Raw genomic sequence first — 22093 nt, forward strand, 5'->3', positions numbered from 1 at the left:
TTCTTCCCTTTTTGCCCAGCTCTTTATTCTTCGGTGATGATGGCCGGCCGGAATCGTCTTCTTTCTGGAGCCGATTGAACATATATGCGCGTCTCAAAGGAAACTGACAGCAAAGACTGCATTTTAGCTCTCATCACGACCAAGGCTCTTTGACCGCTATCTCGCTTTGTTGTATATGGAACCATCAAAAAAAGGAGGGAAATGTATTGTCCCGATAAAACCCTGTGGAGCACTCGCGGTATGATGTCATTTGCTCTTGTGAGCGAGAACAGACAGTTAATTTTGAAGGGAGAGTTTGCGACGATTTCACTTCTGATAGTGAACAGGGATAATCTTAAGTGCGTGATGTTGTCATTTACGTTGCACGAATTATTGATCCAACAAAACATCATTTTCATATATCCCTGGGATGTGTGGATTGAACCGTTTCCCCATTGCGCTTCATGGTACGTTTTTTTTTCTTTTTACGTGGATGACTACTCAATTTATTGATCAAACGGGAACACAATTTCTCCTCGATGGGTTTTCCATGGTCACATATGTGTTGTTAGAAATTTGCAATATTAGTTCCAGCTAAGCCATTCTGGTTGGTCCACCTTTCTCTTTTGTTCACTTTGCACCTAGTGCTAGTAGCATTCGAAAGGCAAGAAAAGAGAAAGCCTTACGAAGAAGAAAAAAAAAGGCAAGCTAGCTCACGGCGGTTTGCTAGAAAATATTTGGTCACTGGAGATGTTTTGATTCACACGGTTACTGCCATTTCAAAAGGAATTTTGGTTAGATTTGGACGCTTGAGGCTGTTAGCAGACGCAATTTCAAGCAGACGAGAACGGACCCAATAGTTTCTCCCGCCGAGTTAACGAACCTCGTTTATCGGCAACTTTCACCCGCACACACTGCGTTCAAAATAATTCCAAAGTCCTTGTTATTTTCTCGTGCCAGCCTCACCAGTTGAGATCAGGACAAATGTGGGCTCAGTCGTGACTAGGTCATCTTTTTGCAGTCGCCTAAGTATGCGCTGATCAGACAAACTACTACAAACATTTAAGCTGTTTTCACCGAACTAACGTCCCACTTTTTCGTGACTGATTGGCTAGCAAATAATGACCACCGGAGGTAGTGTGATGTCAAAGTTTTATTTGAACTTTACCAACCATGCCTTATTAATGTGTAGGTATGCCTTCTGGGAGCCAGGGATGCTTGGTTGGGTTTTCGAAACCGACTGTGTTTACTGGTGCCTCAGCCATGTTTTTACTGGTCTACCTGGCATTATGGAAGTACCATGACAGCACCAATCCTCTTTTAGCTAGTGCCTCAAGTTTACCTGGTGATGAGTCAAGACCATTACCTGGTGCTCACAGCCCACGTGACTTTTTGGAGCAAATTATGTCTTGTGATCTGGACGAACCAGTATGAATGCTTAAAAATCATTTGGAATTCATGATCTTTTAATTTTTTTAATTCAGAAAAAGAAAAATGTTTTTCTGGAAAAAAATAAATCCATGCCTATGATTTATTTTGTCACACCAACATATGCCCGATCCGTCCAAATGGCAGAACTGACCAGGCTTGGTCAAACATTGAGCAGTGTTCAAGCTTTGCACTGGATATTAGTGGAAGATTCCACCAAATGTAACCCTGTTGTTGGACAACTTTTAAGGAGATTAGGTTCATATTCAACTAAGCTCATCTCCTCCCACATCTTTTTCCAAGAGCTTTTCTGTTGGCATATTGTTAGGAATTCCATTCACACACTTGGCAAGTGAAATGCCAGCTGCCTACAAGAAGCTCAAAATTCCACCAAGAGGCGTTTCTAATCGCAGAGCTGCCTTAAAATGGATTCGAAGAAACGTCAAGCAAGGTATGTAGCATTTCTTGACGAATAACACTTAAACGAAATCTTACAACTAATCCTTCAATATATCAGGTGTTTTATATTTTGGAGACGACGACAACACGTACGATGTGCGGTTGTTTGACGAGATAAGAGATACTCGAAACATCTCCATGTTTCCTGTTGGATTAATTGGCGATTATGCTGTCAGCGCCCCTGTGGTTCATGATGTTAATCAATAACAAACCCAGTTTTGCCCTTTTTCGAACTATTAATTAATTATTAATTTTCTTTGACAGGGAAAAGTGGTAGGATTTTACGATTCGTGGCCAGCTGGGCGCCGATTCGCTGTTGACATGGCCGGATTTGCGGTTAACATTAAGTTACTGCACCAATTTCCTAATGCGACCTTCATTTATGAAGCTGGCTTCGAGGAGGATAGCTTTTTACAAGAAATAGTCACGGACGCAGATTTTATCGAAGCAAAAGCAGCTAACTGTACTGAGGTAATACTCGTGCAATCACATCCTTGGATTTTTCCACTAACCACGATACATCGCAAACAGATACTAGTTTGGCATACTCGTACCGTCCAAGTGCCTGCAGCGATTTTACAGCCACCCACCCAAACTCTAACAGAGACTTCCATATCGGGGCTGCTTCGTAGATTGAACGACTTGCAGTTGGCCACTATCTCTTCAAAAGGTAATCACAATTGTTATTATCAGAGGTTCCATTCGTCATGTTTTTTTATTCTTTGCAGGCAAACCGAGTTCCGTGCATTATCTGACAAATGTCTGACATTTCACATCAAAGGAAAACAAAATCTGTGTTTACTCAGTGCCATTCGGGAGGAAAATGAGATAGGATAATTGACGAGAGTGCACCCTATTGAAAAATTTTATGTTGTGCGAGACCAAGAGAAATTTATATCATTGCATTTTTTTTTTGACTGATGTGTAGTTTTTTAAATGGGAAAATTTGGATTTTCTTATGTCCCTTATACTCATTTATGAATTCCACCTGTGATAGTTTATATTATTGTCTGAATCTCCTACTGCAATTTGATCTTCCTAATGGCGTAGTTGTAATAATAACTTGGCCCCTTTTTACTGCTAATCCAGAGAAAACGAATTTGAAATACATTGATATTGCGGAGTTAATGAAAGCGTTGCATACGACGTTTTGCCAATTCTTCCATATTCAACTTCCTCTTACGTAATTTATTTCGTAACGCCGAAAAGTAAAACTACAGTATTTCGAATTAATCTCTGGTGAAATGCTACTATATTAAACGGATATTCCAATAAAAAATTTTAATGTCGATGAAGTATTCGCCCCACATGCAAGCGCCGTAAAAATACAATCTTGACCTGCAAAACCCACATTAAAAATTAAATGCAAACCTCCCCTTCTAGTGATGCAGGTACAGTTCTACTAAATTAAACGCAGAGAACGGTTTGCCGTTAGAAACACAACAAGAATTCATTTGTGATATGCAACTACATACTGCTTTAAAAACCTGGAACACGTCACCTAAAGAACATATTTCAAAACGTACAGGGAATCTTCGAAGAATCATGGTTGTTTAAGCTCCATTTCCGATTCAAATGTCGTCGAACCAAATTTTTTTGTTAATTAGTTAACTGAAAATTAACCAGTTAAAGCTTTACCGCGATAGAATTTATTGAGAAATGGTCGTCTGTCTTCGCTTTAGAACGCTGTCTTGTAGAGAAGGCGCTAGAAACTTGGGTAAAATGCAGGGACCCGCAGATCAGTATCGCATTTTACCCTAGTTTTCGATCCGCAGATTTTATAGTTGTTTACCTTAGCTTGTTTACTTTGTCGTCAGCTCCGTACCTAAGATGTTTCAATGGAAACCAAGTTTCCCACAAAAGCCGAGTCCTCCAACCATCGAGCAACAGAATGAAGACATGAATAAATGTATCAACAACCTGGATGCGGTTAAAATGCAATACTTGCAAGGTAGGCTTCTTTATAACTGTAGTACAAAAAACAATTCTCTTATGATTTTGTACATGTTTCAGATAGTGAATTTTCGGCAAATGCTGAAACCAATACAAGTTTCCAGAAACTAGGAGACCTTCTTGCATATAAGAGGAATGTTGATACTAATATCCAAGATTTGAATGACATGTTTCCAAGACTGATAAATATTTCCAAACAGCTACAAGATATGTCTGACAATGTGAGACTTAAGGCTTACCAATCAATAAAATAGGGTCAAAGAGGGGCAAAGTTAGAGTTATTTATATTCATATATCAATAATAACATAGACTGCATGCAAATTTGCAGTGTCATGGATTTGCATGTTTGAATAAGTGATGGCCTTCACCTCAGTTCCTTGAGGATGTTTCTTCAAATCAAACATTTCTCCATAACCAGTGGCTATGATTTTGAAGTTGATACGGTCAAACTCTGTGATCTTCACTTTCTATGTGGAAGAGAAAATGTGTGATGTTATTCTTTTATTGTCTGCTGAATATTTTACCCTTGCAATAAAAAAGGGTTCTGCACTAAAAAGGAAGAGGAATTCATCTAGCAGATGGAAGAGCAATGACTGTAGATCCTCCCCCTGGGCTTCAATTTCATGCTTTTCCAAGATCTCCACTTTATCAATCTCAGTCATGTAACCAAACTAATTAACAATTCAGTGACAACCATAAAGACCATAAAGGTTAACAGCAATTTTACCATTGCCTGAGCACATTGTTCAAAAGCTTCTTCCAAGGAATCTCCCCAAGCATGTAGCCTATGAAAATTACAATTCCATCAACAAAAACAAAAAATAGGCAAGGATACTTACTGAACATCAGCTGTGTGGTCCAAATCTAGAATGTACAATGATGACATTAGAATTCATTTTCAGATGTGACATTAATGCTCATTAGTTCATTACTTACATTCATATTTAATAACGGGAATTTCCTTATCTTCTTTCGTTAATTCAGTCATTTAAATCGTTTCTTGCAAAAGATTGTCTGAGGAAAATTTAAATGTAGTTAGAATACAGTATGAAATTTTTTTTTGCATTGTAATTTTGTTTTTTAAATAAATTTTTAGTTAATTTTTTCATTATTTCTTTTTATTATCCCAAACCTTGTAAAAACGACTCAGAAGAAAAGCAGAGAAAAGGCAGATTCACGTTTTTAAACTTGAAGCAACACTTGCGAAAGCATGGAATCAAAACACAAGTGTTTTCCAGTTTCATCAGCTTCTTGAGGCAGTCGCTAGTTATCGCGGTGGAATCAAGAACTTATTTTTTTACCGCTAGGTGCTTTCCTATTTCTCGGGAAAAGGAATCCAAATCCCAAATGGTTCTTGCCCTTCTCGAAGCGATAGCCACATCCAACGGTCTAGTGTAACTTCTCATTTTGTAGTGGAAATGGGAAATTAACGCCAGAGAATAAAGGAAAGGGTTCGTTGGCTGTCAATTCCCTACGTTCAAGCAACAGACTTGGATGGTCGTCATTGTTGCCTATTTTTAGGTATGAATAGTAGAAAACTGGTCAGTATTAATTGTTCTAACCTTGACTTTGTTTTATTTCAAGTCTCAACGTGGAGGACGGCTTTTTGCCTTAATTCTCTCTTCAACCGCCATTGACTATTTGTTTCCACTCGCCGTTGGTTTTTCTACTTCAATGTGCTCAGGCATTAACCAGGTAAAAAACCTTATTATGAAAATTTTGTCTCGTCATAGACTTCCATAGTAGCCAGACGTACCACCATCTTCTTAAAGCACAAAATATTAGGATCTGTGAAATGTTTGTACTGGCTTGATACCATTTGGCAAAATTAATTATCTTACCATTTCCAGCTAGTTTTAAAGCCACTTTAGCCACTTTAGATGAACCTACACTGTTCCACTTAAAAGTAGAGAAAACTATAAATTGGCGATTACAAGTTCTGTATTTTCATTATTGTTCTGACCAAACTGTGCTTATCCTCTAAAGATGAATGAGTTTAACAACTTTGGTCAGTCAGAATTAAGCTTCTTGAGGAAGCAGAAGCAGCAAGAATGTAGAGCAAAATCATCCAGTTCTTAACCAAAACAAATAGTATGTTTAATTGATTTGGCTCACAGGGAAATTTGCCAAAACGTTCGAATCGTTTTCAGCCGAGCAACAGTGTTGCGCATTGGCGAGCAAGTGGCCAAACTGAGTACGCAGTTGATTCTCGTGACTTTTCGCCTGCGAACAAGCAGTTATTTTTAACGTAGTTGGCTTGCATATTCGCGTTAACGAAAGCCCCTTGAGAAATTGCCCTGGTTACACCTATGCGTGCTCTTGACACGACAACAGTACGTACATGTGAACTATCGACTATAAAATCACTTAGATTGTGTTCCAGGTAAGTTGCTAAAAAGAAAACTGTGTGACCTGTTGACCTTGAGGCCTGTTTGACTAGAACCAAATTTGAGGTTAGTAGGTCAAGCCCTAATCCCCTATTTGTAGAAGGAAATAAAGCCATTGGTTTGGTCCAGAGATTCCTCTTACCTTGTACTCGCCCTGTTGTACAAAAGAAAGCAAAGTTTTATTTTCCTATACTTGTGTATTTATCGTGGGTTACGATTACGCAAGTGGCTTGGATGACGAACATCAACATTTCGTAACTATGTTTTTTTTTCTATCTTCTATTTTACATAGCGTTGCCAGGAGTGGCGGCACCGATACCTGGTAGCTCATTTGGGCAGCGAAGATTATTGTCAAGCTCAGCATGAAAGTCAGAACGCCATGAACCGATAAAAAATTTGAATCAATAGAAATTCGCCAATTACATTCAGTGAATGGACTAAGACAACAACGAAAGCGAGAAAGTAGTGCGTGCCGAATTCTTAAGTTGTGAGAGATTGTCCAACAAGTGACGAGACTCATCGCTGCGAGTCGCAAGTGCATTCGTGTACACTTCTTTTTCCCTTTAACCCACTACTCCAGCAATCTGGCGTCACTGGATCGATTAGAGATATTCTTCCGGTCCGGCTTCCGGTTCCTCCGACGACGACCATCAGCGGCCTTGCGGGCTGAAGGCTGGTGCACCAAAGGACAACCACCTTAATTCATCGACGCATCATCTTCTGTACAGAAGAAAATATTTTTCTAGTGACAGACTGTCTCCCCAAGTTTAGCGCCACCAGTTAGAGCAGTCTCTTTCTAAGTTGGGTCGATCGACCCTAGTGCCATCAACAAGTTTCTGGAGCATTGAAAAAAAGAAAAAAAGAAATTTTCATATTTAAAGAAAAAACAAAGAACAGATCTATCTATTTTTCTACGAAATATTTTTTTTTTTTTTTTTTGCCGTAAGTGTCTCGTACGTCGTAATATCAGCCGCCCCTAAGTTGGCTTTTCTGGTGTTGTGCGACGGAATGCATCCAGAGTCGTGTTCCGTCAATTCAGTGTATCCCATCCAATCTGGTTCGCATCTGCTCTATCCTCAAAAGAAGAGAGTGAATGAAATTGTGGCCGACAAGGACAGCGATTGCAAGCCAACAATGAACACCATGAGACAGAAAATCATCCGACCTGCTCCTTCTGAAATCTCCTATAAGGAAATGCGCTTCCTCATCACCGACCGTCCCACCGACCAGACGATAACAAACTTCATTGAAGTATGAATTTTTTTTTTTTAATTTATTAATTCATTTTGATTTAATCTGTTTTCTTTTTTTTTTTTTTTTTGAATTGAAAATAGGAATTGAAAAAGCACAATGTCCTGGATGTCGTGCGTGTGTGCGAACCAACCTACAAAGTCGAAGAGCTTCGTAAGGAAGGAATCGACGTTACTGATTTGGTCTTTGATGACGGCACATTTCCTCCATCTGAAATTGTCGAACAGTGGTTTGACCTTCTTCGAAGACGGTGAATTCATTATCTCCGATTCATCCTGTTGTTATACTTAAAAATTTTGTTTGTTATGAAAGATTTGGCGCTGATCCAACCTCATGTGTCGCCGTTCACTGCGTGGCCGGCTTGGGAAGAGCACCTGTTTTGGTCGCGTTAGCCCTAATTGAGCTGGGAATGAAATATGAGGATGCTGTCGAACTTATCCGAGAGTACGTTTCCTTTTTAAAACACAGTTGATTTTGAAATCTAACTTGATTTTTTGAAATGTAGAAAACGTCGTGGTGCCATCAATTCCAAGCAGTTGGCGTACCTGGAAAAATATCGTCCGAAATCACGTCTCAAGTTCCGAAATGGACACGCCAAAAATGGTTGCTGCATACAGTAATCTTGCCAACACGAGAGCTGAGAAAAAAAACAAGCAAACTAAACGTTGGATGGCTCTTCCGTTCCCCAGTCATTATCGATAATCTACTCGACATTAAGGATAAATCAATAAAAACAAGAAATATGAGGATATGTGACACATAGTCCTCGCCTCCCCCACTCCTTCCCCAAATTCAAAAAAAGACCTATCTGCTTTGTACGACAATTAGTTCATTTTCTTTTCTTTTTTTTTGTTGCGGTTTCCCGGTTGTATTTCATTTCGAAATTCACGTTCATGGATTAGCATGTCTTTGTTTGAAAATGCACGAAAGACCTTCCGAGTCTTTTAATCTGGTGTAATCAAATCTTCCCTCTTTCTCTGTTCTACTTCTGATCCGGTGTCGTCCTACCGCTTCCCCCCAAAAAATTGTGTGGGCTTCGGCTGGCCCTTTTTTTGGCTTGATCTTCTTGTACTACTGTCTTTTTTTTTTGTTGTTGCCACCCGACTTTTCAACCCTTAATTGTAATCTTTTTTTTTATAGATTTGTGGATCTCTGTCTGAATTTCTTTTTTTAAATTTTCATTTCACACTTCACTTTCCTGCTCACAATTTGCTTACCAACTTGAGTGATCTTGGTTGTTTTTCGCTTTGTTTCACTCTGTTTGGATTTCTTTTCCGTGAATCAAATGAATTTGGAAGGCGTCAAGCCAAAAATAGGGGACAGTCGGAATTGGTAAAGCGTCTTCGTTTTTTCTTTTTTCATGAAACAAACAAATCCCCTTTTCTCGAAACTGTGTGTACAACGGCGTTTGTGCCACCGTCTTGTGTGTGCTGTCCAGTCTGGAAAAGCAAATACACTCGCTTCAAGCGTCACTTACGACTTACTTTCTTCACGATTTGGATCGCTTCAAAGAATTTTTTATGTATTACTCTATTAATGGGGCACCGCCGATCGATTTGTTCGTATAATAAACACATTCATAGCGCTGTTCCCAATTGCTGCTACTGTTGCTTCCACTGGACTAGCTTTCGGTTGGGCTGACTTTAACAGCACTGGACGTGCTGCCCTGGTTACTGCCACGATCGAAAGTCGAAATAATACTTGCATTTGTTTCCCTTCCTTTATCAGGTGGCGAGGATCGAATCGAGCCGATTTCTGAACTAAACGGACTCGTGCTGTCGCTTTCTTTCGTCTTCGAACCGGATTCGACATGAGCAGGTGCGGAGCCTTTGGCAGAAATGCTGAGGACGTAGAGCGATGTGTCGTTCAATGAGTGAGGAGAATTCGCTACATTGTAACTACCGAGCTGTCCTCGGCAGTGACGGTAGAACAGTATCATTTTCGACATCATTTTCGACATCAGTTTCCACAGCATATCTAGGATACACGTAAAGAGCAGAAAGCAATACGCGACGGCCGCAATAAACGCAATCCAAATGAAGATGTCGGCGTACACATTTTGAAACGCTGTTTTAATTAAAGAAACGTAAGTGTTGGGTAAAAAGTGTTGGTAATCTCGTAAGAATGTCAACGTACTTTCATCGTCAAAGAAGTTTCCACTCATGTCACGTCTATCGATTCGGAAAACATGGCGTCCAGGTATTCGGTTAGCGTATCCTTTGTATTCGTAAGCTTTCGTGCCGTTGCCGGCATTGAAGCCCACCTACGGCAGTCGACAAACTTATTATAAATTATGGCAACTTGCACGAAAAAAGCTTTTCGAGGCTTACAAAAGCTGGGACACCTCCTTGGCCAGTGTTAGTGTCGCCTCCGGCTTCAGCATGCGTAGTCCAACCAAGATGGGCGTAGTTAAACATGGCGTAGGTAACAACTTCGTCCGTGACAATGACGGCTTGGAAAGTGTTTGTCTATAACCAGGTAATTTTTAGTTTGTGATGCACTCAGATTCTGGGGAAACATTAACTTACAATTTCCAATGCGTTAAATCCACCAACAAAGCTGACATTCTTCCAGGTGGCAATAATGGCGTGTTTTGGAAAAAAGTTTGGTTCGGAAAAAGCCTCCCGAATGTCCCACTTAATTCTCTCTCTCAGTTTAACACCTGATTCATCGAATCTAGCGGGTAAATCACGCTCTAACCTACAAATTTTATTGCGTAATGTAATTGCTTGATTCATTTCGAATTCAGTTTAGTTGAACGATGTTAACTGGTTTTAGCCTACCGAAAGTAAACACCAGGCGCCCTCTTGTCTTGATCGCTCTCCTTCGCTCTACCAATGCGCCAGCGACTGTAGAAAGGGCTGATAAACGATGGACCGTTATCTACTGGCCAAGTTTGAACGGGGAACTGCAGGGGTGGCAATGGGGGCGATCCCATTGGATCACTGAAGCTGAGGAAACCATGGATAGAAATCTGGTACGGGCAAAGTCATAATTCACTAATTACTTGATAAACTCAATGCAGGTGACAATGAGATCAACTTACCCATATGGAATCAAACTTCGAACCTGAGAAAGGAAGCCAGAAATTGAGTTGCTTCTGAACTTGGGCGCTATTGTCGTTGATCTCCCTCACGCGATCACCATTTTCCCCGTTCGCGTCTTTGTCGTAATACGGGTACATGTTCTCTTTACGGATTTCATCTAGTTCCTCTTTCTTCAAATCGTACGACTGTTGAGGTTGGTAGGCGGGGTCATTTAATTGGAGTTGCCTTTCAACTCGAGAAGGAGCCAATCTGGATGTCATAAGATCTTCAAAATCCAAATTTAAAAAGAATTAGGAAAAAGGTAAAACTACACGTCACTTTCTCTTTATGCATTACAGATATATTACATTTGGACGTATATATAAAAGATAGAATATTGGTTTACCGTTGTTTATTTTTGCCGATTCGATATCAAAATCGTCCTCACACGGGCCTTCCTGTTCGGAAGCATTTGCAGTCAACAAGCATGCGGCCAAAGCCACAAAAACAAAAATCTTACATCGATTATCCATGGCCTTCAACTTCTGAGTTACTAACTGTTCACCAACTAGCCCTACTTGTAAAATGATCGAGTATTTACAAGGAGAAAATTTTTTTAGTAATGACATCCACAGCACTAAAATTCTTATCTGAAAAAAAAAAACTACAATACACAACAGAAGAAATGGATTACCTGCTGCGAATTTTCTTGTTTTAACCCGCTTGAGACAGGTTAGGCAACCACAAATTTTCGGCCCCTCGGTGTCTCGTGCTGGATTTTTTTCCCGTCTATTAATTATGCCCTTAGAATGGACGGGTTTTCTTCATTAGAAAGGTAAAGTAGTGCTCTTAATCTTTCTGATTTTTAACTTAGAATTCCTTCACGGGCATTATAGCAAATGTCACAGATTTTAAATTATTTCTCCCCTTTTATTACCCCACATATTGTAAGGAACGGCCAGTCGTATTCCTTACATTCTCGGTTTGCCCAGTTGCAAACCGAAAACCAAACCGCAGTCGAAAATGGCTAAACCGAACCGACTTAGTACATAATTTTTCCCGATAAACCGCTAGGGCTCCAGCGAATGAACGATAACGACCATTTCGGTTTGCCCCGATAAAAGACGATCGGGGTTTGATTTTGATAATAATATTAAAATAGTCTTAGATATTTATAATATGAAATTCCCATAGCTGCTAACGCATACAAATTTCCGCCATAGAGCATTATTTTCTCAGATGTTGGGATATATATAAATATATATGGTAGTGCACTGTAGTGTGAAAAAATCTGTAGATGAATCCTGAATATACTGACTGCGATTTACCATTTGCTCTATTTTATTCTTCTAAAGTACGGTGACGTACCGCAACATTTTGATGCTTTAAAAATATGCATTAAATAATTGTTAGTGGGTTATCCAATATTTAAAATGCATCTCTACTCTATAAAGCAACACGGGTTCTGAGTGCGCGGGTAAAACTAACTAAACTAAAACTAAGAAAAAATGCGTTAAAATACGCTAACGCCTACTATGCCCCGGTCCCAAAGTTACTAGTGATAAAAAGAACCGTGCAACATTTGATGCTCTAAAAATATGCATTAAATAATTGTTAGTGGGTTATCCAATATTTAAAATGCATCTCTACTCTATAAAGCAACACGGGTTCTGAGTGAGCGGGTAAAACTAACTAAACTAAAACTAAGAAAAACATGCGTTAAAATAGTCCCAAAGTTACTAGTGATAAAAAGAACCGTGAGGGAATTTTTTAAAAATTACAGATAGGACTGCTTTTAAAGAAGCTTCTGGATAGTTCTATATCTCCAATGCATTATACCTCTTTCAATATGAAGGGTGAAGATTAGTCCTATTTCTCGAGAATTGCCTATGGGTCACTGTATAACGTCACGTCCGATATCACGAATGGTTTGCGATATGTGTTTCACCCAACTGCGTCACCCCACCACCAATTCTTCACCCGGCTATATAGGAAAAAGATTTCTAAATCGCGTTGACGAAATGTCAGAGATTTAATTGCTTGTAACTTAATTAATTCTTATCAAAATTTATTATGTCTTGCGAAGCCTTACACACTTCAATTTACTTAACAAAGTTCATTAAAAGAATTTTTAAAATTTTGGGTCTTTGATTGGTGATTTTTTTTTCACGTTTTATTGTAGCGGGTTTCGAGGACTACCAAGGGGCGCTGTTGAAAACCCCGATACCTTCTGAGTCGCTTACCCGACCCGTACGGAACGGTAAGCTTGAGTTTTGCCGATGCCCAAATCCTAGCTTCATCAAGCTTCGCCGTCGCTAGCTTGCAAATACTGATACAGTTTTAAAAATGTTTCACGAAAATAGCGCAAAACAATTAACTGTTGCGGAAAGGTCTGTGGTAACGGGGCCTGGTACTCATTAAATCAAATTTCATGGGGGGGGGGGGGAATTTGCAGTGGTACAATTTTTTTTTCTGAACGATACAATAGAAACGGAGAAAAATAAATTCCTATCATAACTAATGCTTGTTTTGAGTTTTTATACTAAATAATTTATATTTTTCTAACTCCCTTTTTTTAGCTAACACTAATTTCAATACCACTGACTAATAAAATTAAATTGCCTAAAATTGTTAGCGGTGCAAATTAACCAGGACGGAGCCAATTGGTTCTCGTAAGCTAAAGGGCAAGCCTGCGAATTCATAGCTTGCACAAGTTAATTTTAAGTCGCTGACGCCTTTTCATGAAGACTCACGACTTAATTTTTTAACGTTTTGTATCTTTTAAAATACTTTAGCCCAGCGAATTAATAATAACGACAATTTTGATTAGCTGTTTATTAATGAATTTTTTTAGGGAGATGAGTTTCACAAGCTTGGCATGTCGAAACTAATTGAAACTCTAAAGGATGACGGATTCCGTTGCAAGTGATTAAGTATCAGTTTCGATCGATGATTTGGAATTTTTGTGTGAAAATGTAAATATTGGTTTAACACTAATTATTCATGTTTATTTTAAAACATTTTTTTTTTGTCTTTTTTTTTGGGGGGGGGGGCCTGCGTTTCATCGACGCTGGGCTTTTCGTTACGCCTCGGTCTCAATCGAAGGTGACGAGTGCGGGGAAATCCTTACATTTTGGGCCGTGGCGCTGGGAATACTACGCGGTGGTTTTCTGCAAGTAATTACATTTTCCGATTGTAGAAAAAAACAAACAAAAACTTGAGCGTTTTAAACTAACGAATTTACTTATCATATCCAAAGTTGTGTCGTTCGGCTCGTCTCTCCCGTAAACATTGGCAAACATAATAAAGGATGATGGCGACGGGTACGGCCACTGCCAAAACAGATCCAATGATGATGCCCGCTTGCAAAGCGTTGTACTCGGCTTCCGCTATTGATGTATTCGAAAATGTTTCTTGTTTAAATTAATGGAAATTTTGCCCATTTTTTTGTTTGTTTTTTTGTTTAAAAAAAAATAGAGACTTATTGAAAAGAAAATCATTGCTTCCACATTGCCAAAAAAAATGATGGGGATTTGCTTTGTTTTCTTTTCCTTATGTTATGTGAAAGGTACTAGCGTTCTTGAATGATGATCAATGTATTTTTTCCATTCGTAAGGTGAAAATGAGACGTTGTTAGTACAGACTTAACGAACGGCTGATGGAAATTCAATGACTTTCACGAATTTTTTCATAAAGTTATTCATCATTTGCGTCGAACTTGTGTAAAAAATGATAACGTTCTACCTTGGATGTGGGGAAAAAATAGCGTTTCTAGCGATGGTATCTTAATGTTGTACAAAAATGTCTGTTGTTCGTTAATCAATTGCCGTTGAGGGTTCTTCAGTTTACTACGTGCGATTTGCATTCGACTGGTATTTTGTTTACACTTCCGTATTTCGATGATTGATTTCTACATCCATGTCGTCGTCAACGAATTCTATTACTGGGGCACCTCTGATCGGTTCGTGCGTATAATAAACACCGTCATAGCGCTGATGATTGGTTTTCGAACCGACGCTAGGTGGCGCTGATTCCCGATTTCTGCTACTGTTGCTTCCGCTGGACGAGCTTTCAGTTGGACTGACTTTAACGGCACTGGACGTGCTGCTCAGGCTACTGCCACGATCGAAAGTCGAAACGGTACTTGCATTTGTTTTCCTTTCTTCATCAGGTGGCGATGATCGAATCGAGCCGATTCCCGAACTAAACGGACTCGTGCTGCTACTTTCTTTCGTCTTCCAACCGGATTCGACATGAGCAGGTGCTGAGCCTTTGGCAGAAATGGTGAGGCCGTGGCCCGAAGTGTCGTTCAATGAGTGAATGGCGTGAGGTAGTTAACATTTTTAGAGTCTTGTTCTCTAAGCCTTTCTTGTGATTACGGCGCTGTCGACGGAAGCAGCAGTAGGCGAGGATCATGAGTGGAACAAGCACAGCCAACACAATGCCGGCGATGATTCCAGCTTTTGTAGCTTCGTACTCCTTTTCAGCTAATCACACACAGTAGGAAAGGATTGGACTTAAGGAAAATCCTCATGGCAATAATACCTTCTCCTTCTTTTCCCTCCCAATGTTCTTATGCTATTGAGCCCAAATGTAGTGACCCCATGCGCCCTAAATGTTTGATCTATCTGGGTAATGTTCATTCGCTTGGGAATAACGAATTGTGTTTTACGAGGGAGCACCTGAGCATTTTACGGTTGTCTGATGAAAAGCTATGACATGATAAAAAAAAATTGAAAACGACTTACGTATGCATTGAGCGTCTCCCCAAAGAGCCCAATTCCACTCGGCAGATGCATAGCACCAACGCCGATCCTCTCCAACCATAACATAACCAGGATCGCAATCGAACTTGACGAAAGTACCGGGGGTGTAAGCAAATGTACTCTTGCGGCCGTTTTTAGGAGCTGGCAAGGCGCCACACGAAATCACTGTTTTAGTGAAAGAAATGTAAGTCTTGAGTCAAAAGTGCTGGTTAACTGATAAGCATTTGATGAATTTCCATACCGTATTTCAAGTTATTCGATTTGATGTTGACGATTTCATCCAAATAATATCTAACAAGGAAATTGTTTTCATATGCTTCCGTTTTGTTTAGTTCGTAAAATATAAATGAAGTGAACTCACTTGGCGTAAGTAGCATACTGGCGGTTCAAAGTCACTGCGTAATCATAGTAACACTGGTAAGAGTTACCACAGGTTTGCTCGATCTGAGTCGAGTTCAAACTCGAACTGTAAAATTAACAAAAGAAATTTAGATTCTAATTATTAGAAAAATTTGTCAAGCAGAATAAATAAATTGGAACTTACTAATTGGCCGGTAGTAAGGGTCGGACGTCGAAAATAGGCTGGAATGATGCATCGTAGAAAAAGTTTGAAGAACGACCATTTTCGTGGTAAAACAAACTCTTGCCTTTATAAGGGTCGAATTTGTCATCCACCGCCCCTGTAGATATGATTTTTACATGATTTTGTATCGATTTTTGAAAAAATAAACATTTGAATTACATTTCATTCCAAAGGAATTGTGAAGACTTTCCAAGTTGTTAATATCAAGCGATGGGCCGGGAGTGCCGTCTGGTAAGGTGAAATCATCGTAAAGGTCAGTGGACCAGTTGCCGAAAAGTCCTCTTGTTTGATTCTGCATAAGGTTTTTTTTTTTTATCATTCAATAAGTGCTTCAACAGGTGTGTTTATTAAAATGTTACCATGTAGCTGAGGGGCAGATATACGCGGGCTGACATGTGACGATTATTCTCAACAACTTCCACACCTGCACCTGACTGGAACATGATGACCACATGACTCTGGTTCAAAATCGACGTAGGAGTATACACCGTCACACCTGAAATTATCGTAAATCAATTAGCATATATGCTTCAATAACGATCATTAGATGGCAGCAGTATGTGCAATACCTTTGAAGTTTTGGACGTGGCGACTGAAAGTGTCAAAATAAACGTAACGCTGATCGACAATGACGTCTAAGCGATACCGCCATTGAGCGTAGGGGGGCCGAATTCGAACTTCCACGACGACAGACGTGTTCTCTTGGGCTGCAATTTAAAAGGTTTTTAATTATGTCATTCATACAAAAAAGTTTGGTATTTCTTTATGTACCTGCGACTGCAGTAAGGACTGTTGCACGGGCTGTACCATAAACGTTGTTGGGAATTGCTTCAAATCGGGCCTGGACGTCGAGCTTGTGACGGACAGTGTCTGCTCGGACAAGAACAAATTCGCCTTTTCCATTGAAGGTGTATGTCATGTTGTCAAACGTGTAGAAATGAGGATCTCCGAAAACGGCAGCTGTTAGAGATCAAGTATAGAAAATTAAGCATTTATTAAGTTATAAACATTTATCAATGGGACAAACCAGCGCCAGGTGGTTGATAGCCGACGCAGTCCTGCGAGGCACGACGTTCGAAACGATAAACTTCACAATCTTCGCTGGTTTCATCTTGCCAAAGACAACAGGTGTAAAACGGGGTGACGTCCATTTGCCAATGGGAAAGACTAGGTACCTTCATCAAACTCATTAAATAACATATTCTTTTATGTAACATTTAGCTTCATACTTTGCCGGCCTCATTCCAAGGCATCAAGCCTAAATTGTGGGATCGTCCAGGATTTCCGCCCCATTTGTTGTCTGACGTCATCATGAGCAAGCCGTCCTTGTCGTAACAACATTGTTGGCCAGCACCATCTCGACTTTAGGATTGTTAAAAAACCAATGTTTAAAATTGAACAGGAAAATTCAAAGTGCTCATTGTAATTGTACCTGGAGAGCCCTGTTCGGTAACACATCGAGGCACCTTGATGATAATAGCATTGTGCATTGCCGAAGCGATCACATTCAAAATCGGGGACATACCGTCCTTTGTCAGACGCAGCTTGGTGCATCATACAGGGACAAATAGGTAACTCGTAGGTGAATGGTCGCATTTGCCGGTCGTACTCAATCCAATTAGTACAACGATCGTGGGCCCATTTGTCCCCATCGAATCGTTTCCATTGAGGACTGAAGTACCAACCGAGCGGAATTGGGCGACTCCATAGGATTCTATCCATAGTTTAAAAAAAAAAAGTTAATTAAATCTCATATTAGCATGAAATAGAAGATTATTGTACTTACGGAGACATGCCAACTTTGGGGTCATATACAGTCAAATTTATTTGAACGAAACCAAACGTATATTGCCGAAGGTTAGGACCGTTGTCACGATTCGCAAAATCCAGTGGATAAATTTTCATGTCACCATTGTTGATTACACCATCCTATTAACACAAAATATCATATTAATCAATTGTACACAGTTAAGAAAGCCCAGAGTATTGGGTTCCCATACATTCCCCAGCTAGTGTTGGAAGATGAAGTGTTAAATTTACATGACTCAGCTTTACTACATATTATTACAACATAACAACATGGCAAATTTTAATGTTTTTTAAGATGTAGTTTGCTAAAAAGGTGCTTGGTATTTACCGCCAACATGTCAATGTATTCCATTTTCGGGATGACTGTATCTTCACGGTAGCCCCACACAGATATACGGACTTTGGCTGATTCATCGACAGTCAAGTTAGTCTTGTCCCAACGCAGTCGGAGCTCAGGTGGATTCAACTCGTGGAAAGTTTCCGTTTGGAACCAAACCATCTCAGGTGCCTGTGTAGGAGATTCTTGAAAATGAAGAAACATAAATTTTAATATCCATTTGACGCAGGTTTGAAGATGATCATCTTACCAACATAAAAACGTCCCTTCCAGTTGAAGTTGCCGCCATCGATGGAGATAGTCAAGTCGACGTAGCCAGTGGCGTAAACCCTGGGCATGATGCAGACGGCTCGATTTTGGTCAATGTACTTTCCAACGACATCTTGCGTATCAAAACGGCAAATGATACGGCGATCAGGGCTGAAACAAGGTCCAGTCACGTTGACCATCATACCACCCATCATATTGCCACTTTCTGGAGCAAAAACCAGAGGCTGGGACGTGTAAACAGCTAAAAGATAAAGAAACAGGAAACATCAGATAAGTTTATCTATAAGCAAGTTTGAATGTCAACGTACTTTCATCGTCAAAGCAATTTCCACTCATGACACGTTCGTCGATTCGGAAAACATGGCGTCCGGGGATTCGGTTAGCGTACCCTTTGTATGTAAGGTCGCGAATTCTCATGTCTTGCGAGTAAGGTTTGTATTCGTAAGCTTTAGTTCCATTTCCGGCGTTGAAACCGACCTACCTCAGTTAACAAAATTATTGGTAAAATATGGCAACTTGCACGAAAAATGCTTTTCGAGGATTACAAAAGCTGGGACACCTCCTTGGCCAGTGTTAGTGTCGCCTCCGGCTTCAGCATGCGTAGTCCAACCAAGGTGGGCGTAATTAAACATGGCGTAGGTACGAACTTCGTCCGTAACAATGATGATTTGGAAGGTGTTTGTCTATAACCAGGTAATTTTTGGTTTATGATGCATTCAGATTTTAGTAAAACATTAACTTACGTTTTCCAATGCGTTAAATCCACCAACAAAGCTGACATTTTTCCAGGTGGCAATAATGGCGTGTTTCGGGAAAAAGTTTTCGGATCCAACAATGGCCTCCCGAATGTCCCACTTAATTCTCTCTCTCATTTTAACACCTGCTTCATCGAATCTAGCGGGTAAATCACGCTCTAACCTACAAATTTTATTGCGTAATGTAATTGCTTGATTCATTTCGAATTCAGTTTAGTTGAACGATATTATCAGGTTTTAGCCCACCGAAAGTAAACACCAGGTGTCCTCTTATCTTGATCGCTCTCCTTCACTCTGCCAATACGACAGCGACTGTAGAAAGGACTGATAAACGACGGATCGTTATCTGTGGGCCAGGTTTGAACTGGAAACTGTAGCGGTGGCATAGGAGATGATCCCATGGAGTCACTGAAGCCGAGGAAACCGTGAATAGAAAGCTGGTACGGCCAAAGTCATAATTCATTAAGTACTTGATGAACTGCATGCAGGTGGCAATGAGGTCAACTTACCCATGTGTAATTAAACCCGAAACCAAAGAAAGGAAGCAAGAAATTAAGTTGCTTCTGAACTTGGGCGCTGTTGTCGTTGATCTCCCTCACGAGATCGCCACTTTTCCCGTACGCGTCTTTATCGTAAAACGGGTACATTTTCTCTTTTCTAATTTCATCCAATTCTTCTTTCTTCAAATCGTATGACTGTCGAGGCTGGTAGGCGGGGTCATTTAATTGGAGTTGCCTTTCAACTCGAGAAGGAGCTAATCTGGATGTCATGGGATCTTCAAAAATCCAATTAAAAAGAATTAAGAAAAAGGCAAAACTACACGTCACTTTCTCTTTATGCATTACAGATGTGTTACATTTAGACATGTTTCGCTGCAATCGAAACGGGTAATTTAAGTGTCTCCTTCGTTTCATCATATTTATTATATTCACGCAAACTTTTTATAAATTTTCCTTTGTTTTGTAGATCTTTGCTTTTACGGTGATGTACGTATTTAGCTTATCAAAAAGCCAATAATCAACAAGCTCGGCCTTTGGGCAACCTAGAGAAAGATTATGAGGTGTTTCCATGACAACCGTATCAATTGTATGATTTGTTGCCTAACGTACCAGGTGAGCTAAGTAAACACTTAGTCAACTATTCTCTAGATAGCACCTATATTCCCAAGTGAACAGAACCTGCTTGTTGTATGTCGCAATGAAAGAAGGCACTACTCTTATCAAGTGAATGTCGTGGGTTGCTATATCTTGCACCTTGACGTTGTTATATTTTTTCGACTTCGAGATTCCTGTTTCATCCGCTGTGGATAGAGAATGTTCACCTGGAAACGGAGTGACGCAAGCATCACCTACGTTTTACGATATGTCATTATTCCATATCACCCGCAAAACAGACAAATAATGTGGTTGGTTCTCGATTTTGAGTTGTTATCTAACGACGCCGAGCTTTGGGTGCGGTCAATGTGAGTGAAGAAATTTGAGAAACGTTGGAACAACTTTAAATTAAATTTTTGTGAAGCTTTTGATTAGGCTGCATGATCCTCAAATGGGCTATGCGTGCTCTGCTCAACAACCTACACCTAAGAGCTTATAGCAAAACGGGTATAGTGTTTTCAATGCTCAGATAAACTATAGATAGCGACTAATAGGACAAAAATAGATTGGCCTTTATGGATGCAACATAAGAGGGCTTAATGCAGTTTTGGGTAGGAAAGATGGAAAATTGATTTACCATAGTTTATTTTTGCAGATTCGATATCAAAATCGTCGTCCTCACACGGGCCTTCCTCTTCGCGGGCATTTGCAGCCACCAAGAATGCGGCCAAAGCCACAAAACCAAGAATCTTCAAGCGTTCCATCATGACCGGCAGCGTCTGCTTAGTTACTAATTGTTCACCACCTCACCTTATTCTTAAAATGTTGGAGTATTTACCCGGAGAAAAAGTAATTAGTAATCACACCCACAGCACAAACTTTTAAAAAAAAAAAAAACAGAGTTTCACTTGTCAAGTGTAGAACGGTTGTTTTGCGTGTGTGGCGGAACAGCAACGTCTATATGTTTTAAAATGACCGTTGAGCATCGTTATCACTGACGTCTGCTTATCACATTGTTGTCCTTTTTTAATCTTCCGTTATCTTCATTTCGTTTTTGTTAAACGACGAGAAATCTAGCAGGGATCGTGCAACGATTGTTGAATGCGCCACGCTAAGTTTGTCGAATGAAAACAATACTAGAGTAACAACTATGAAAACGTATTGGCTGTCCTGGGTTTTTTTAACGTTTACGTGCTGATTTCTATTGCGATGGCGTGAAACAAGATAAGAGCTCTACGTAAAAGAAGATGCACAAATAATACATAAAACTGTATTGGTTTACACCTGGCCGGTTTAAGCAATTTTTTTTTATTTTGGTGAAATTTTTCAACTTAAAGAAATATGCTATTTCATGTTTCATTTGACAAGACGTGTAAAAAGTAAATGCATCACCGCCAATTGAGAATTGTCTTAAAAGTCCGCTATCAAGATTTCCAAAAACGAGGTAGTTAATGAGTACTACGCTGTCCCCAAGTCCCATATGAACATGAAATACAAACATGTTATTATTTTGGTTTAACATTGCTAAGACAAAGTTCCACGTATAACGTGATAAAATAAAATTAACAAGAATCGTAGGCATTAGTAAATAGCGAACGGAAATACAGTGCACGAAAGAATCGCCTACACACTATTCGTGGAATTTAGAATTATATTAACATCTTATCGTGCAGCGATTCCAAAAGTGACCAGGGCGATTGCGTAATGTAAAATATATACGTCATGCAAATATCCTGTTGTCGAATTACTTATCCTAGTAGTCACCAAACAATTGCAATGCATGTAAAAACTTCCGGAATTATCGCATACGCAATATTAGACAGAGATAAAACAAAGTTTGATGACGTTGTCAACGACAGTATCGTCCACGTTCGTTACAGGAGAAAATGCAATCCGTGGCCAGAAGTGAAATCCAGAAGTTTACTGTGTTTTGCCAATTGGAATGACATTGCAAGTGAATCTCTTGTGACAGAACAAACATTAAAACAATGTTTT

The 22093-nt window shown here is 39.8% G+C and overlaps 6 protein-coding genes and 1 long non-coding RNA gene across 14 annotated transcripts; 4 read left to right on the forward strand and 3 right to left on the reverse strand.

Moving 5' to 3' along the window:
* Positions 1 to 772: 772 nt before the first annotated feature.
* LOC130702781 (galactosylgalactosylxylosylprotein 3-beta-glucuronosyltransferase S-like) lies at positions 773 to 2999 on the forward strand. Its single transcript, XM_057524394.2, has 8 exons — positions 773 to 1113; positions 1172 to 1407; positions 1464 to 1665; positions 1736 to 1858; positions 1925 to 2061; positions 2131 to 2337; positions 2398 to 2536; positions 2595 to 2999. Exons 1-8 carry the CDS (start codon positions 1101 to 1103, stop codon positions 2630 to 2632), a joined length of 1095 nt encoding a protein of 364 aa, XP_057380377.1. The 5' UTR covers positions 773 to 1100; the 3' UTR covers positions 2633 to 2999.
* Positions 3000 to 3552: 553 nt separating this feature from the next.
* On the forward strand, positions 3553 to 4083 carry LOC130702791 (uncharacterized). The gene is made up of 2 exons (XM_057524410.2): positions 3553 to 3817; positions 3880 to 4083. The coding sequence occupies exons 1-2, from the start codon at positions 3697 to 3699 to the stop codon at positions 4071 to 4073; spliced, it is 315 nt and encodes a 104-aa protein (XP_057380393.1). The 5' UTR covers positions 3553 to 3696; the 3' UTR covers positions 4074 to 4083.
* Positions 4084 to 4086: 3 nt separating this feature from the next.
* LOC130702787 (protein archease-like) lies at positions 4087 to 6460 on the reverse strand. 2 transcript variants are annotated; one of them, XM_057524404.2, is made up of 6 exons: positions 4953 to 5076; positions 4757 to 4834; positions 4660 to 4684; positions 4548 to 4605; positions 4345 to 4491; positions 4087 to 4287 (listed from the first exon to the last, which is right to left on the reverse strand). In XM_057524404.2, exons 2-6 carry the CDS (start codon positions 4806 to 4808, stop codon positions 4108 to 4110), a joined length of 462 nt encoding a protein of 153 aa, XP_057380387.1. In that variant the 5' UTR covers positions 4809 to 4834; positions 4953 to 5076; the 3' UTR covers positions 4087 to 4107. The 2 variants fall into 2 exon arrangements, with proteins under 2 accessions (XP_057380387.1, XP_059351280.1); XM_059495297.1 differs by lacking the exons at positions 4757 to 4834; positions 4953 to 5076 and adding an exon at positions 6401 to 6460.
* LOC130702784 (PRL-1 phosphatase-like) lies at positions 5185 to 8930 on the forward strand. Of its 4 annotated transcripts, none has more exons than XM_057524399.2 (6): positions 5185 to 5341; positions 5405 to 5515; positions 6500 to 7458; positions 7542 to 7708; positions 7771 to 7902; positions 7964 to 8930. In XM_057524399.2, the coding sequence occupies exons 3-6, from the start codon at positions 7216 to 7218 to the stop codon at positions 8076 to 8078; spliced, it is 657 nt and encodes a 218-aa protein (XP_057380382.1). In that variant the 5' UTR covers positions 5185 to 5341; positions 5405 to 5515; positions 6500 to 7215; the 3' UTR covers positions 8079 to 8930. The 4 variants fall into 4 exon arrangements, with proteins under 4 accessions (XP_057380382.1, XP_059351278.1, XP_057380383.1 ...); XM_059495295.1 differs by having other exon boundaries at positions 6509 to 7458; XM_057524400.2 differs by lacking the exons at positions 5185 to 5341; positions 5405 to 5515 and adding an exon at positions 6033 to 6203.
* A 52-nt stretch (positions 8931 to 8982) lies between these two features.
* LOC132087971 (protein mesh-like) lies at positions 8983 to 11051 on the reverse strand. Its single transcript, XM_059495294.1, has 7 exons — positions 10891 to 11051; positions 10505 to 10770; positions 10242 to 10432; positions 9987 to 10158; positions 9789 to 9926; positions 9595 to 9721; positions 8983 to 9525 (listed from the first exon to the last, which is right to left on the reverse strand). Exons 1-7 carry the CDS (start codon positions 11015 to 11017, stop codon positions 9080 to 9082), a joined length of 1467 nt encoding a protein of 488 aa, XP_059351277.1. The 5' UTR covers positions 11018 to 11051; the 3' UTR covers positions 8983 to 9079.
* On the forward strand, positions 9816 to 11174 carry LOC132087972 (uncharacterized). Of its 4 annotated transcripts, XR_009420988.1 has the most exons (5): positions 9816 to 9936; positions 10018 to 10141; positions 10208 to 10636; positions 10707 to 10806; positions 10874 to 11174. It is a non-coding gene; the product is annotated as an uncharacterized LOC132087972 (long non-coding RNA). The 4 variants fall into 4 exon arrangements; XR_009420985.1 differs by having other exon boundaries at positions 10208 to 10806; XR_009420986.1 differs by having other exon boundaries at positions 10208 to 10806; positions 10878 to 11174.
* A 2887-nt stretch (positions 11175 to 14061) lies between these two features.
* LOC130702792 (protein mesh-like) lies at positions 14062 to 21005 on the reverse strand. Its single transcript, XM_057524411.2, is given in 22 exon segments — positions 14062 to 14803; positions 14805 to 14971; positions 15233 to 15415; positions 15492 to 15541; positions 15612 to 15716; positions 15795 to 15930; positions 15993 to 16125; positions 16193 to 16329; positions 16403 to 16540; positions 16605 to 16793; positions 16861 to 17008; positions 17063 to 17195; positions 17266 to 17547; positions 17620 to 17762; positions 17971 to 18164; positions 18230 to 18490; positions 18558 to 18726; positions 18795 to 18932; positions 18993 to 19167; positions 19251 to 19441; positions 19514 to 19779; positions 20736 to 21005. Coding segments are annotated over 22 exon segments (3906 nt in total). The 5' UTR covers positions 20866 to 21005; the 3' UTR covers positions 14062 to 14365.
* Positions 21006 to 22093: the final 1088 nt, after the last annotated feature.

Source organism: Daphnia carinata, chromosome 5 (assembly GCF_022539665.2).
Source record: "Daphnia carinata strain CSIRO-1 chromosome 5, CSIRO_AGI_Dcar_HiC_V3, whole genome shotgun sequence".
Lineage (NCBI taxonomy): Eukaryota > Metazoa > Arthropoda > Branchiopoda > Diplostraca > Daphniidae > Daphnia > Daphnia carinata.